The 16477-nt window shown below is 38.9% G+C and overlaps 1 protein-coding gene across 4 annotated transcripts in view; it reads left to right on the plus strand.

Annotated features, from left to right (window-relative positions):
• ANTXR1 (ANTXR cell adhesion molecule 1) overlaps positions 1-16477 on the plus strand; it is a 221566-nt gene that overhangs the window by 12055 nt on the left and 193034 nt on the right. For all 4 annotated transcript variants that reach the window (XM_047851232.1, XM_047851233.1, XM_047851231.1 and 1 more), the window contains exon 2: positions 13638-13709. In XM_047851232.1, coding sequence (XP_047707188.1) covers positions 13638-13709 — 72 coding nt within the window. The remainder of the gene's footprint in view (positions 1-13637; positions 13710-16477) is intronic.

Below are 16477 nucleotides of genomic sequence, written 5' to 3' on the forward strand. Positions count from 1 at the left end.
AAAGGATTATGATCAGAATCATAGTCATTCTGACATCATTTCTCACATACAAGGTAATGCAAATACCAAATTTATGGAAATGACATAGAAAATTTAAAAAGTGAAGTATCCTAACTGTACCTATACACCAGTCAAAATAATAAAAGGAAATTCAAGATGCCATTGGACAGCCATAATCTAACCACTAATCAATAAATCACGGCCCAGGACATTACTGGCTTATGCTTCTTGTCCCAGCACAATTATTAATGGTTTCTTATTTTACTTTTGAAAATGTCTGTTTGGATTTTAACGTATATGGCCATCCTGATTGTTAATTGTCATAAAAGACAATATCAAAGAAACAAAAGGGGAGATGATTAAAGGCCAAAGTGGTGAAGCTCCTTGTATGCATTACTCCATTAAAATGGTCAACCAATACAGCACTCCTGGTTTTCCCCAAGTGCCCCAATTTTAAGCCTTTCCTGGTATACCCACTCCCACATTCCCATAAGAATTTGTGGAGATTTTCTAGTACTTCTCAGTATTAATAACTAGCATTATAAATTGTAATTGTGCATTTCCTGACCCCTCCATGGGAAGGCAGTGTTGCATAGGTGTTAAAAGCCCAGGTTTAAACACCAGAAAGGAGACTGAACAATGTTTAGACTAAGAGTGTGGACTCTAGAGCCAGACCACCTGAGTTCAGATTCCAACTCTACCATTTAACTAGTTGTGTGTCCTTGAGCAAGCTACTTAACCTCTTTGTGAACTCCGTTTCCTCATTTGTAAAAAGGGAGATAATATTATCACATGGGGTGGTTGTGCCTAGAACAGAACCCTATGAGCATGTAGAAAGTTCTCATGAAATGTTAGCTACTATTACTAAGTGGTAATGTGGGTAACGTGCTCACCACAATACCTGCTGCTTAGTAAGTACTTAATAAATATCAAGGGTTGGAATTATTAATCTTTATAGGTTCGAAAGGACCTAGTAGCATTCAAAAATCCATTTGTTGAAACAATAGAGTGTGTTGTATTTATGCATATTATAAATACGTCCAGCAAGATGAGAACTGAGAAAGGCCATATATTTTAGCAGAAATAAAGCATTGGCGACTTTTGGAAGTGCACTTTCAGGGTATCATAAATGCTGGAACTAAAATTTAATGAGCTGATGGTCTTAGTAGGAGATAAGAAAGTTTGTTTAGGATTTCTGAAAAGAAAGAGGAACATACACAACTTCTCCTTCACCACCTCCCCCACTATCATCTACAACTGCCCCAATCCCCTAAAAGAGAAAGTCTTAAGGAGGCATGTGGGGGCAGCCTGCATCAGGTCCAAAGACTAAAGATAGTGACATTGACATGCAGCACACTTGTAAGAAATTCCACTAGAAACAAAACAGATGGACTGAGTTTGAAGGATGTTAGCCAGGCTCTACTTTCAACTCTGTTGCCAAGTTGTAGAAAACACGGAGAGTAAGATTTGAGAGAAGCTACAAAAACAATCCCAAATCTAGAAGTGAGTTTGAAGTAAAGAGTGGGAAGTAAAGAGTGATGAGAACCATCTCCCTGGAGCCCTTCTGCATTGTACAGAAGCCGCTACACTGGATAAGGAAGGGGCAATTAAGCCACAAAAGAGAGATCCCATGAGCCCCAGTCATCTTCATGACCCTGGTTCTGTCCAGCTTCACTGAGTCCTCCCCATAGATCCTGGACCTTCATAGATCCTGGACCTCCAGGGAAATGGCAGAGTTCTGTCTTTGATTCTGTGGATACAGTAAGGGCCAGGAAAGATGTCTGGTACAACAAAATATGAACCTGAAGTGAATACCAGGCCAAAAACCCCTACCAATGACAAGCTGGAATGGATGTAACCATGTCCAAATAAAAACATGCAAACCTTGTGAGGATGAAATTCATCTGTGGCAAATGGTAAGAGTCTATTCCATTCCCTATTCTTCTCTAAGTGATGGAACAATAACCTAAGCTTATTTTAGCCATCAAAAGCAACTCCCTTCTTCCGGATTAAGTTCTTAGAGAAGTTTATGAGTGCGAAATGAGGCAAAACAAAAACAAAAACAAAACACCACAAGAAACTATGTCGGAAGCAAATACCAGATCCAGCAACACCTTCCCACATTCAAGGATAACAATAAGGCCTATAAAATTTCAGCAACTTTAAAAGGGGATTAGACAAAATTCCCAAGGTGAAAGAAGAACATGTTTATACACAAAGAATTTTCAAAGCAAAAGAGGACAGTTTGGGCACCATATGTTTTGTAAATTAAATGATGTTAAATAAAATAAGAAATCTGTGAAATAGATAAAATATGAAACAAGGAGACAAGGAACCGTTAACAAAATATGAAATAATAGGGAAAAATGTTAACTCACCTTAGAAGCAGTAAAGAGCCAAACCAACAATGGAGAAAATGAAATGAATTGATGAAGCCTTGTTTGAGAAATTCTCCAAATTTGAATAGGAAAATGGGTTAGATAAAGTGATAAGAGAGAAGGTAAGAAATATTGAGTGATGAAAATACATATCCAATTATCCAACATACCGGATAATTTCAGTTGCTAAAGAAAAGTCTAGAATAAACACTCAAAGATTGAATAGAACTTTCCTGATTTAAGAAAAACTTGAAAATGAAGATTGAATAGGCTTATCAAGAGGCAATAAAAGTTAATTATTTAATTAAAAGAGATGAGTACTTAGGTATGTCCTTGTGATCCTTTTTAATTTCAAAGACAAAAGAAGAATTTTATGAGTGGTAAAGACAAGGGTTACCTACAAAGTTTCTGACACATTAAATGGTGGAGAATTTTGATGGATAAATTTATGACCTACAATGTTATATTCAGCAAAGATGTCACATGTGAAGAAAATAGGAAAACACTTTCAAATACATATGGATTCTTCTTAAAAAAAGGGTGTAGGGATAATTTTCAGGAAATTACCAAAAAGTGAATCAAGATTAAAGAAAACTTTAATAGTTATTATATAAAAGAAGTGGCAATGACCATTGAAGCCATTTAAGCAAATATATGTCCAGTTAGTATCATCAGTAAATGTTAGATAATAATACATCAACAAACAAGAGCAGCCTGTCAGGAAAAAGGAACATGCTGAAAATAAGAAGATTTTGGAAAGTATATTTCTGACTACTCAAATCCACTGGAAACCATGACCACCATATTGCAGGAAGTAAATTCAGTTCATCAGAAGACAGTTTAAGAAGTTTTTCCCAGAACTCAAGCAGAAAGAATATAGAGTTGAAAATGATGAGACAGGAGATAGGTGCTAGGAACAGGATATATAAACACACACACACACACACACACACACACACATATATACACAAAAAAATATATCTATATAAACTATATACAATATATTTACTATAAAAATTCTAGGAAGAGAAAAGAGAACATTTAGAGGACCTACCAAATACTCAAACTAATTAATTTTTAAAAGGATCCACAACATACACAACCTTATAGATAAATTCTTAAAATATAAGATTAAATAGAAATGTCTACATTCCTCCAAAAAAGAAAAAAATTAGATTTCCCTTCCCCCCACAAAAAAAGCAAGACTCAGACTGATGTTAAATTTTTTTTTCTTTTTGGCCTACAACATTAAATGCTCAAAAAAAAAAAAACCTCAGTAATTATAGAGTTCTGAGTGAAATGTGATATTTAAATTTCATAACTAGGCTTTCAAAATTCAAAATGTATGCCATCCACATACCCTTACTGAGAAAAATTGCTAGAAAATATTGACATCAAAATGTAGAGTATATTGGAAATAAAGAGCAAGAAAAAGATGTAGCATAAAAGAAACAGAGGTAATTGGCCCCGGAGAAATTAATATGAGGTTATACAGACACGTAAAACTTAATGGATAGATTCTCAAAAGAGGACGTGAAAAATAGAAATTTTTTACTCAGGCTATAAAAAAATTACTTCCACTACATTCATATACAAACAAAACAAAACAACAACAACAACAACAAACCAAAATGTAGTCTACTTTTAGCTCCCCAAACCCCCTTCTTCCTCCCAGGTCCACCTACTGAGTAGTAAGAGTTATGGAAATCCCTAAATTTTGAACCAAAGTGATAATAAGAGTCCAATGTTGCGATTTTAGAAAATTCAGTTAGGCAAAATGCTCGATCTTTCCAACTTTGCCTCCCCAACCCCTCCCAGTAGAATGTGGACATTTGAGAGGGACTAGTTTGCCTTTGTGAGTAGGTCCTTTGGTTTTGGACCAGTGGGGTTTCATGGAAAGTTCTAGAAAAGTTCGTCTTCAAGGAACAGAAAATTTCAGTATCACACTTTTCCAGAAAACAGAAAAAGATGGAGTCTCCCAGTTTATTTTAGGAAGCTTGTATATATCTGATATCAATATCTACTAAAGATAACATGTTCATATGCAAAACTGCTGACCAAACTGAATAAAAACTTTAAATCCAAAATCAGATATCATCAAAATAATACTAACAGTGTAGTAGAAGAAGAATATACCAAGACCAAGTAAAGTTTATCCTAGAAATGCAAGGGTGCTTCAATATTTAGGGAATGTATTAAGATAACTCTCATCTATTCTTGACTGCCAAAGATGAAAAACAAATCATTTTCTCAGTGGAATCTGAAAAGACATCTCTCTGAATACTTAAGTGTTCAAAGGACATAGAGGGTATGAATAATGAGGCTGTTTTAATACATATATTTTGAACCATATACCCCACAGAGAATAAACTTTCTTTTCAAATATCCATGAAATATTTATTAAGTTGCAAAGAATGCCTCCGTATATATCCCAAGGCACAATTTTTCTAGTCCACATTCTCAGCAATAAATAACAGGAAATAAGTAGCAAAATTTCAGCTACCAGGAAAAATCCACTAAAGTTTAGCTACACTCAAACTTTAGCTAACCAGGAAAAATACATAGATTTTTGTGATGAGAAAAACTGAAAGAAAGTCACTGTCTAGGACAGAGGTTGGCAAACTATGGCCTGCAGACTGTTTTTGTAAATACAATTGTAGCATCACCACACTTTTTAAATTTATGTATTATCAGTGGCTGCTTTCAATGGTTGCTTTTGTGCTACAACAGCAGATTTGAGCAGTTGCCATGGGGACCATACTCTGCAAACCTGAAGTATTTACTGTCTGGCCCTCTACAGAGAGTTTGCTGACCCCTGGGCTAAGAAAACATTTGCACCCCAGTAGAAAATGGGCAAAGGATATTGATGGCACGGTCAGCCTCACGGGCACATGGGACCTCTGCAGTCACCCAGGAGCCCGCACTTACAAAGGTCTGGCTGGCACTTGGTTTAATGCTCTACTGTCACCATCTTGAAATTTTTAGTAATTTTTGAACAAGAGGCTTTCCTTTTCATTTTGCACTGATTTCTGCAAATTATGTTGTTGGTACTAATTGATATTCAAGGGATACCTGGGTGGCTCAGTCGGTTAAGTGTCGGACTTCGGCTGAGGTCATGCTGAGGTCATGATCTCACAGCTTGTTGGTTCAAGCCCCATGTCAGGCTCTGTGCTGACAGATCAGAGCCTGGAGCCTGTTTCGGATTCTGTATCTCTCTGTCTCTGTGCCCCTCCCCCGCTCACACTCTGTTTCTCTCTCTCTCTCTCTCTCTCTCTCTCTCTCAAAAATAAACATTAAAAAAAGAAAAGAATGCTTATTGATACTCAGTGTTTTTAAAACAGAAAGTGCACAATAAATATGAAAAAAATCTGTGGCTTATAATTAAGTCCATCCAAATAAAAATTGCAGTGAAGATCCATTTTCATCTATAAAACTTAGAGATATTTCAGAAAGAGGTAATCCCAGGTGTCAGTGATATATAAGAAACGAGCACTTCAGATCTTACCCCTGGGACTTTAATAATCATGATGGCGGGAAAGGAGGTAGAGCGGCCACTGTCCTATGTGCTCACTGTGTTTCAGGCAGGATACTTGGCACCTTGGGATCATTAGATTTAATCCTTAAAACAATCCTTATGAGATAGATACTATTATCCCCATTGTATAAAGGAGGAAGCTGAAGTGTAAGAAAGCAAAACATCTTGTTCAAATGCCATACTAGTAAGTGGAAGAAAAGGAAGGAGTCTGAACTCAAATCAGGAGTTTAAACTCACATGGGCATTCACCAAGTCGGTGTTCATAACTGCTGGTCTGAACAGCCTCAAGAGTAAATTTCTGTATAAAGAAATGCAGTAATTACAAATATATGTATCCCAGGGTAGGAAAAAAAAAACCCATTTTTACTGTACTTGGATATATAGAAAATAGTTTAGAGCTGCTTTCTTAATCCAAGAAAGACCCTCCTGCTGGATGCAGGTGTGGTGAGCAGAAGAGACCACTTTTTTCCAAACTGGAAATCTTAGCCCAGTGCAAGAATTTAAACAGTCAGTATATCAAATTTGAGGTTTTGTCCCTCCCCGGCCTCCACTTCTCTCACTCACATGGCTTATTGTGTCCTCCTGGCATATGCATGTGAAAGGGGCCTCTGACTTCCCTGGCAGCCACGTTACTGTCCTTGTCTGGTCATGGTCACCTAGTGGTCATCCACACATCATGTTGGTGGCTTTGGCTGGTAACCTGGGGGGGGGGGGGGGGAGGGGTCTCACCTATCACATCTTAGTGTTCATTTTAATGAGGGGAAATACCTTTTGGACAAGTAACCAATTTCTGTTTTCCAAACAACTATAGTTTTGTGTTAAATTTGCACCAAACGTACGAATAGTTGGTATCAGATAATATTTTAGGTTTTTCCTGGTGTGTGTGTGTGTGTGTGTGTGTGTGTGTGTGTGTGTGCTGGAAAAGTCAAATTAATAGAGATGAAAGGAGTACTTATTTTGCTATAATATCCTTTTGCTCTGATTTGCAAGAGAAAATACAGTTTACATCTATCTATCTATCATATTACTTACATATAATTGACAAAAAGTTCCACACATAATTACTTTCTGTTATAGCATGCAATAGATCCTAATATTTCTGTTCCATTCTGCTTCATTTTGTTTTTAATGTTGGCAATATCCTACCAAAATGATTTCCCAAATCACTAATAGGTTGCATTCTGCAGCTTGAAAGTCATTGTTTTTACAGCCATCATTCAGATTGACTAAAGGAAAAATTCCTCACAAGTCAGTAGGGTGGGGCTGGGTGTCCTGGGCTGGGGTCTCCACAACATAGAGAGGAGCCCCCAAGCTCAAAGTGGAGTGCTCAATGGTTTGGTTTGGGTCTGGACTGGTATCTGAAGAAGTTGGAATAGAGGCAAGAGTCAAGGTCAAGCTTTTTAAGCATGAGGAAGGCTTGGCCATGAACCCTGTCAGTAATAGGAGGATAAGGCGTGGGCTGGGTTTCGGGCTCCAGCCAATTTGAGTGCAATGTGAGGTTAGGAGGAATGAGGGAGGCCACGGAAGAAGCTGGGGAGCAGAGGGAGGGGGCCAATAAATGCTGGGCCTTTGACGAACTAACTAATTGCTTGTCCCACTTAGTGGCGCCTGAGCCTGTGCACCCTTCCAGGATTAGCTGGGGACCTGGGTGGGTCACTTAGGACATCAGTGACTTCAGTTGGGTGGGGCTAAGGAAGAGTGGGACTGACAGTTTTATAATTTCCATCGTTAGAGCAACTCTCTCTTCCAGGATTAAAAGACTTGTGGGTGATGGTTTCAAAAATAAGCTCTGTTTTCCCTTTCGTCTTATTCTAACCCATGTGCAAAAGAAGAGGAGACAATTTAAACTCAGTTTGGCCCACTTGATTCTTTCTGACTCTGGTTGTGTGTGTGGCTAATGGAAAGAGCCTGTGTTTTCTAAGGAGCTTAACCACAGGGAGGTTTGGAAACTCACATAAGCACAAAAGAATGTATTTCAGAAAACAAATCAGAATGAGATTTAGAGTTCTTATTTTGCTCCTACTCTTTGCATATTAGACCTTTGGAAGTAATTGAGCAGAAATCTGAGGGTAATGCCAGGTTACATGTGAAATCCCTTGCTGGGAACTCATAATGAATGCAATGACACAAAAGTTTGTTGATTTCTTACTATATTCCAAACATTGGAGAGGGCATAGAAAAACAAAAATAAGTAAGAAACTTTGGAGCTGCCCCCAGCACTTACTTCTTGTGGAGCTAGTAGTAAGGACTGGTGGCTTTGCCATCCCATGATCTGGGAAACCCTTCTCAAAGTCAAGTCAAAAAAATGGTGTGAAAAGGCATTGACTCTGATTTTTAGTGGACCCATGTATATTGAATGGATCTTCAAGCACGGAACTCTGTAGGACTGTATTCAAGCAGAATTCTTGGAGGCCCCTTGAATTCCAAATTTTGCTGAGACTTATACTGAACCAAGGCACAAAATCCCAATAAGGAGCCTGAATCCTCCACATTGTCCTGATACCCAGCTGAATTATGGAAATCTTCAGGGACTAGAATTGTATTTGAATTAAGATTTAATTAAGTCAAATATCAGGGACATTTCACATCTGCTGATTTTCTACAACATGGACATTTCAGCTCTCCATGACTATAGTTTGCCACCGACTTTGTCTTAAAAGCAGTTTTTTTAAACCTATAACAGAGTCCAGTGAAACATTTGCAAGCTCCTACATAATCTGGGCTAAGAAGCAGTTTTTATTTCTACCTTGGAGCTTTGGTAACAATGGCTGGATGAGCCATTACTGCCTGAAGAGAACATCAGGACTCCATAGCTGGGATTTTAAGATCATTAACTATTAAATAGGTTGATATGATTAATGGTATGTTTTATACGTTGTAGGGTGGATAGAAGCTGGAATTTAATCCACTCTCTACCATTTCCCCATCTAACACCCTATTTCTGGCTATGACCAGGAGGAATCCACTTAAGTCCTCAGGGTTGAGAGGAAGCCAATGATCCAAATATGGACACACCACCCTGGGTTGTACCTACTAGGTACAACTAGGTACTGGGAGTACCTACTAGGGCATATTCCAAGCCAGAAAAACAATTTATAAGGCAAAGTACAAGTGACACATGCATCTTTTAACACAAAGTCCAAATTCAGTCAAAGACCTATATCTATCCTAACATATCTATCCATGTGGCAGAACGACAGAAGTCTGGATGAGGTCACAGTGGATGGTTTCCAGAGGCCCCATGAATGATGTATTTAGAGTTCAGGGTTAGGAAGTCTAACTATGACCACTAGGTGGTGATGAGGCAGGGAGCAGGACTATGGCACCAGGCAGGTAAGCCTTTTGCTCCTGCAGATTTGGGTTAAAGAAATACGAGCAGTACCCCCAACAAGCTCACCTCCATGGCTAAAACCACAAGCAACTGACATGAGGTTCTTTCCCTTCCCAGGGGGTAATATAACCTTGGGGTGAGACAGAGTGTGATTTTGCCAGTTAAGAAGACTCAGTAATAAGGACTAGAAGGCTTCCAAGGCAGCAATATAAATAATCCTATATTCCTCTGCTCCTTGAGTAGGTTAGACCCTTGGGGTCCCATGGTAACCCAGAGAAGACAAAACCAGTTTGGTTCCCAGAATATGAGAAGGTTATATTTACCTACACTTGAGGTAACAGACTAGGTACATTTCAAGTGTGTCCCCAAAACGGTATATTTTGATCAAGGCTTATATAATTGCATAAAGAATGATGATGTTTAAGTATGAAACAACAAACTTCAACAGTCTCAGGGCAATTATTAGCAGAGTTGGGATAGGAGAAGCAAGCCTATCAAATATCTCCTTCCCTCCAGTTTTGTCTTAGGGGTCTCATTTTATTTTCTTCTTGAGAAAATACAGTCCCTGCCCATTAGCAAGAAGGTTTTCAGATAGATACAGACTTTTCTTTAACACCCGAGGTGATTTCTCAGATCTTGCCCTATTTGTGGCATCAACAAATCACATGAATACCAAATTGTGTACATTTTACATGTCAGTCAGATAGAAGAATCATGAAAAAGGAATGTTTTAAGACAGTGTGAAAGTGTGAGTTATTATTGAATGACCTATTTAAGTAAAGGGATGCAAATAGATTTGTAGCTGTTAAATAAAGACCATCCTTGAGAACAAAGAAATGGTAACCTGAGAATTTACTCCAAACCTCTCCTCCTTAGGCAAACAACCAAGAATGGTGCCTCAATTCTGATTCAAGTCCCTATTTCACCAACACTTTGCCTCCTCCTCTCCCTCCTATAGAATTCCCATGCTGTAGGACTTCTCTACTAATGAGAAAATCAAACTTGGGATGAAGGAAGTAGGGGATTCCTCTCTAATCACTAGGCATCTTAAACTACCCCTCAGATAGACCTTGTCCTGGTCACCTGAACCAACATACAACACTACATTTCAGAAGAGGTCACAGATGACCAGTGTTCAAGGAAATCTCTTGGTTCCAGTGAAAAGGATTTGTAGATTTCTAGATCGGACTATGGCTTATCATCAGTCATGTGTTGCCTCTTCTGAGGCACTTATATAGCATTAACCCCAGAACTAGACCACTTACCCCATGACTGAAGGAAAGCAGCTAGGACCAGTCTTTGAAATTTGAAGTATACAATTGAATCCTGTCCAGGATGATGTCCTGGATTTTAATGAAAGAGGATTTCCAAAGTTTTAAAAGCCCAGGGCTAGGATATGCAGTTCTGGTGAGCTCTTGGGAGACTTCCAGCTGCCAGTAGGTTCTTCTGTTGATGATTAGGTAGGTCCATTGACCAAGGAGCTGTGCTCTAGAGTCACTGGCCCATATGGGAAGGCTTCTTGGGTTCACACAGGGTCACAGGAATTGGCTGGAGAGCTGGTGTCCAGCTGGCAAAAGATCAAGAGGCTTCCTTGAGCAATCAAGGCTTCTTCTTTTCATGCTCTTCTTTCTTCCGCTGTACAAACAGGTTGATGCTGGAGAGGCAAATATCCCTAAATCCCTCACAGAGAGAGCAGATAGTAATGACTGAGAGATGTACATGGTGCCCCGAGAGCATGGAGCAGGGGTGATGGGCCCCATCTATGTCAGTCAAAGGCAAGAGGCACAGACTGAGTTGAGTCTTAAAGAATCAGTAGGAGCAGTGTGGACCTGGAGTGTCCCAAGCAGCTGGAATATGTATAAAGGCTAAGAGGCCAGAATGGAAAAGGTTTATTTTTGAGAGGAGGGGTCCCCACCCCTCTTCTTGCCAGATTCCTTTCGCCATCTGTCCATCTCCTCACCCCCAACTCTGCAGGGCTCTATGCTGCCACCAGAGGAAATTTCTTGTTTTTTCCCAAACAATTGTTTAAATATGTATTTCTGTATTACCTAGAAGAGTTAAATGTTGTTCAAATGTTGATTTACTACCCTTTGGGGGATTGTGTGTTCTGATCCTTTGTCTATTTTTCTATTGTTTGCTTTTTAATATTTACTTGTACCAATTATTTACATATCCTGGACACAAATTTTGTCTTTTTTATTTGCTGCAGACATCATTCTTTTCTTTTCTTTGAACCTGTTTATGGTACCAATTTGTCATTCAGAATTGTAGATGGTTCAGGTAGTCAAAATTATCCTTTTCATAAAAAATAATTCCTACTTTCTGTACCTGGCTGGAGAAACCCTTCACTAACCTGGGGACATAAAAGTCTCCTTCTATAATTCACTCAATGGTTTAAAGTTTTGTTTTTACCATTATGTTTTAATACATCTGGGGTTATATTTGGTATGAGACAGTGATCTAACTGGGTTTTTTCCCCAATTAGAAATCCACTGTCATAACGTCATTTATTAGGGGGTTAGTTCTCTGTCCTCAGTCTGAGTCACTTTTTCACTATATAGCAAGACTTCATGTAGGTTGAGGTTTGGGTTCTCTCTTCTACTCCATTGGCTCTACAGTTATTTCACGTGTCATGTATATGAAGTCATTATATCAGATAGGGCAAGCTTTCCAGCTTTATTATTATTTTTCACAATTGCTTTAATTATTTTTAGACATTTAATCTTCATTTCATTTTTAAAGTCAGTTTTTGAGTTTTACAAAACATTCTTTCAGAATATTTCCTAGAATTGAAGTTACAGATTAAGTTGGGAAAAATGAGATAGCCTTATGATACGGAGTCTTTCACTGTATGACCATAACATATTGTGCCCCTTTCTTCAGGTCAGATAAACACATCATTTTTGGATGTGGGGCAGAGACAAATAAATTATCTTTATAGAGATGGAATATACTCAATCAGAATGAGAATTCTTGGGTTGTTGTGCCATGAAAATGAAAGCACAAAATCTATTGCACAGATCCATCTTAAATTTCCATAGGCTAGGGATGCCTAGGTAGCTCAGTCAGTTGAACGTCTGACTCTTGATTTCAGCTCAGGTCATGATCTCAGTCATGGAATGGAGCCCCACAATGGGCTTTGCATTGAGCGTGGAGTTGCATGAGTCTCTCTCTCTCTCTCTCTCTCTCTCTCACTCTTTTTCCCTCTCTCTTTTTCTCTCTCTCCCTCCCTCCCTTTCCCTTTGCACCTCTCCTGTGTGCATCCTCTCTCTAAAAAAAAAAATAAAATAAAAACATTAAAAAATCTATAAAATAGTCTGAAACAAAGGAAAAAATAGCAACGAATAACTCTTTAGAAGTTAAAATTAAGGTAAATGAGTGAATAAAGTAATCTGAAACAAATGGAAACTCTTTGTACAAAATGTCAGGGTAGAATGAATAAACTCTTAACCTCAACAATTATTAGAATGACAGGCAGAAATGCAGTGCTCAGCTGAAACATATCCTCAAGTGGAAGGAAGTGGCATCGTAGCTACACAAAGAATGAGTTAGAACAGAAAAACCTACTATAAAGTCACTGCAACAGATTGAGAGTATTGGCATTGTGGAAAATACAAGCTGAACTGAAGCAGTTAATAAATGATATCAGTAAAACAGAAGTCAATCTTGGGAAGTAAAGAAGCCCCCTTCAAATCTAAAATTCTGTAATTCCATATGTCCTAGAGAAAGTTTCCCTCTGCTTTAGGAAGAAGATTCCTTTTGAATATAATGAAAGGCTGTATAGTTTTTCTTCGTTTTTTATTAGTATGAATAGTTACATTAAGTGTTCTTAAACATTGAACCATCCATGCATTCCTGAAATAAACTCTACTGGTTAATTAATTATTATTCTTTTGGATTCCTGCTGGATTTGTTTTGCTATCATCTTACTTAGAGATTTTTCATCTGTATTTGCAAATGAAACCTGACTCTTTGAGGAGGGGGATTTGTTTGTCTTTGTGTCTTTGGGCATCTAGTTTGTGCTAATTTCTTTAAATAAACTGGAATTGTTTTTCTTCCCTAATCAATGAATAATTTAAATTGCACAGAAACAATGGTTTCTTAAAGATTTGAAACCGACCTGTGAATCTGGGTAGGTCCAGGTATTGTTTTAGTGCATTAGGGTGTGGAGTGGGGGTGGAAGGGATGGAAGGGGGAGGGAAGGGAGATTCTTTAACAAAATTTTCAAGAACGCTAACATTGAGTCTAAACACCTTTCCAAATGATTGCCAAAGTTATAGAAGCTTCTGATAATGAGCCCAATTAATGTAAGATAATAGAACATAAAGAGAAATGATACAAGGTAAGGATGAATGAACACTTGATTAAGTGCCATCTGCTTTTGTTTTCCCAGATCAGGAAGTGTGCTGCACCACTGGAATGAAATCTATTACTTTGTGGAACAGTTGGCTCATAAATTCATCAGGTGAGAAACATAATGTATATATATAGTGCTCTTCCATGAGTAAAACTAGCCTACGTTTGCTATTCTGCTAACTACTAACTACTTTGGGCGTGCTTTTTGACAAAGATAGACTCTTAGATCTTTGACCAGAGACTTGACTTTGTTTTAATCTTTGCCGTGTTAGAATAACTTTTGGCTTTGTGTTTTCAGAAGGACCCTGATTTGGTTATAAGACCAAAATTTTACCACTGTCTCTCTTATTGAACACTATATTCTTTCAGAAGGATCATTAACATTTTCTTCCACAGTGCACCACACTGGGCCACTTGGCTTATTCTAGCTGGACTCAGGTGTAAAAGGTGTAGGGTGAAAGGTGACCAATTCATTCCAGTGTGCCCAGAACTTTCCCTATGATAGTGCTGAAAATCTCACATTTTGAGAGCTCCCTCAGTCCCAAGGAAACCACCATGTTGGTCAGCCTGGCTGTGTGTCCTAACAGGTAGAATTCTCCGAGCATTCTTTATACCACTTTCCAAGGGAGGACAATGCAGTTTTGAACTGCACTATAAACGTTGCAGAGCCTGGGAGGTCCTACTTTCCAGTAAGTATCGATGTCCACTGGTAAAGAAAAGGAGGTCATTTTACCCTCCTTGGGTACAGTCTCCAAGGGAAGACACAACTGTGATAGCTTTCATGGATGTGCTTGAAGCCAGTTGTCAAGGTCTTTGGTAAAATTGTTCTGATCATCGTGAACTCTAAAGCAGCCCCACTCCTGCGTCATGGCATCGGTAAAGTCTTCCAGCCCATGTGAGTAACCATAAACTTCTTCTTTGAATAAGATTCTTTATCTCAGAAGACCCCTGAGACCAATATAATGACAAACACATTCCCTCCAAATTCAGTTGACCTCTTACCTGCTTGCCTGATTGGAGGGGAAGGGTTAGGAGGTATCCTCTCTGTGATGTCAAAAATTAGAAGCTGCAGCAGGCAGCATCTAAACCCAGATTGTTGGAAAAAGTAGATGCCAAGAGGAGAGAGAGGGAGGGGAAAGAAGCAAATACATGAGCGGTATTAAAATCAAAGTATTTGGGAGAATTGTAGAAGCCTACAATTGAAAACAATGACTTCCCAAACTATCCTAAGAGACATTCGCTACCCTTAACTTGAATAGCGTTGGTGAGAAACTGCTACCTTTGGAGGCAAACAGCTCAATAGTTGGACAATTCTAGTTTCCAGAAAAGTCTTTTTGTCGTTGAGCCAACATGTCCTTCCTATACTCCCGTCCATTATATCCATTATATCCTTTGAAGTGATATAAAACAAATCTGCCTCCAGACACTTGACAGTATCTGCTCTGTTTCTATTTGCCCTTCTGGTCTTCTGTTCTTTCTGAAGCAAAGGAGTCTACTGGAAAAGGATTTGAAGTTAGGCAGATGTGGACTTGAATCCAAGCTCCATTGTGCAACCATAGCAATTGACTTACCTTGGTTGAACCCTGGTTTGCATGTGAAAATTAGAAGAGAAAACATGTGCAAACCAAGTAGCCCAGCACCTGGCTTAGAGTGGCCACTCAGCACTTCTCTCTCGCTGTTCCTTCAGCAATTCCAGATGCCTCACTGTCTTAGAATCAAAGACACTGAGAGGTAGGGGTGGAGGAACTAAGAAACCACTTAACCCAATCCTTTCATTTTATTGATAAAGAAACTGAGGAGGAGAAAAGTTGACATGGCTTAATCCAGACCACAAGACACTTTCCTCTGGTTGTCTCCTCTGGCCTTTCTTGTCTATGGACCCCCTCAGAGTGTAGCACCAAGATATCACTGTCACTGTCATGCAAATTCCAAGATTCAGGTACTGTATTTTGACTGCTGCAGCCCAAGTGCCTGTAATAGTATCTGACACATAGTACATGCTCAATCAATATTTTTGAATAAATGGATAGATTTTGAAAAGGAATGAATGATTTGTGTTTATTCACTCTTCTCTGTTTCCTTCAAGACCTCAACCCACACCTCTCACCCATCACTCTCAGCAAAGAACTTCACCTCCCGGTTTCACCAAGAGCCCTGTATATAACAGAAAAGTGATTTCCTAAAGTTCCAGCCCTACTCTTAAAAGATGCATGCATGTCCTTCCCCTCACCTCTGAGATTCAAGTACTCCCCCTTTGAAGGCGACCCCTCCATTTTAGTCCATTTTGTCCCATTGTCTCCAATCTTCTCCGTGTCTTTGTTTTTCTCTTGTATTTTTCTCTACCATTTCTACATCAATAGATGTAAACAAATCTCACCTGCCCCACATCTGAAAAAAAAACAAACAAACACAGAAAACAACAAATCTCCAGACTATGTTCCTCTATAGACACTATCGATACCTATTTCTTTGCTGGTTTCTCACTCAAATATCTTTAAAGACTCAGTATCACCATATCTTTACTTCCTATTCATTCCTTAACCCACTGCCATCTGGCTTCCATCCCCCCCTCCACCTGCTTGCTCTCACCAAAGTCCCTAACTAATGCCCTAAGAGGACAAAGACAGAGAGTGTCTTGCAGTGCTTATTCTGCTGGATGCAGGAGCTTCGTTTGATTGAGAGTTCCCTCTCTTCGAAATTCTTTCCTCCACCTTCTGGTTCTCCTTTCATCTCACTGACTAGAGCTGGGCCTTTAAATGTTAGTGTTGGTTCTAGATTTGGGTCACTTCCCTTCTCACTGCTGACACTGTCTTCGAACAATTCCACTCACATTAGTATGCTGAAAACTCCCAAATTATGTCTCTAGCCAAGACTCAT

This window comes from Prionailurus viverrinus, chromosome A3 (assembly GCF_022837055.1).
Source record: "Prionailurus viverrinus isolate Anna chromosome A3, UM_Priviv_1.0, whole genome shotgun sequence".
Taxonomy (NCBI): Eukaryota; Metazoa; Chordata; class Mammalia; order Carnivora; family Felidae; genus Prionailurus; species Prionailurus viverrinus.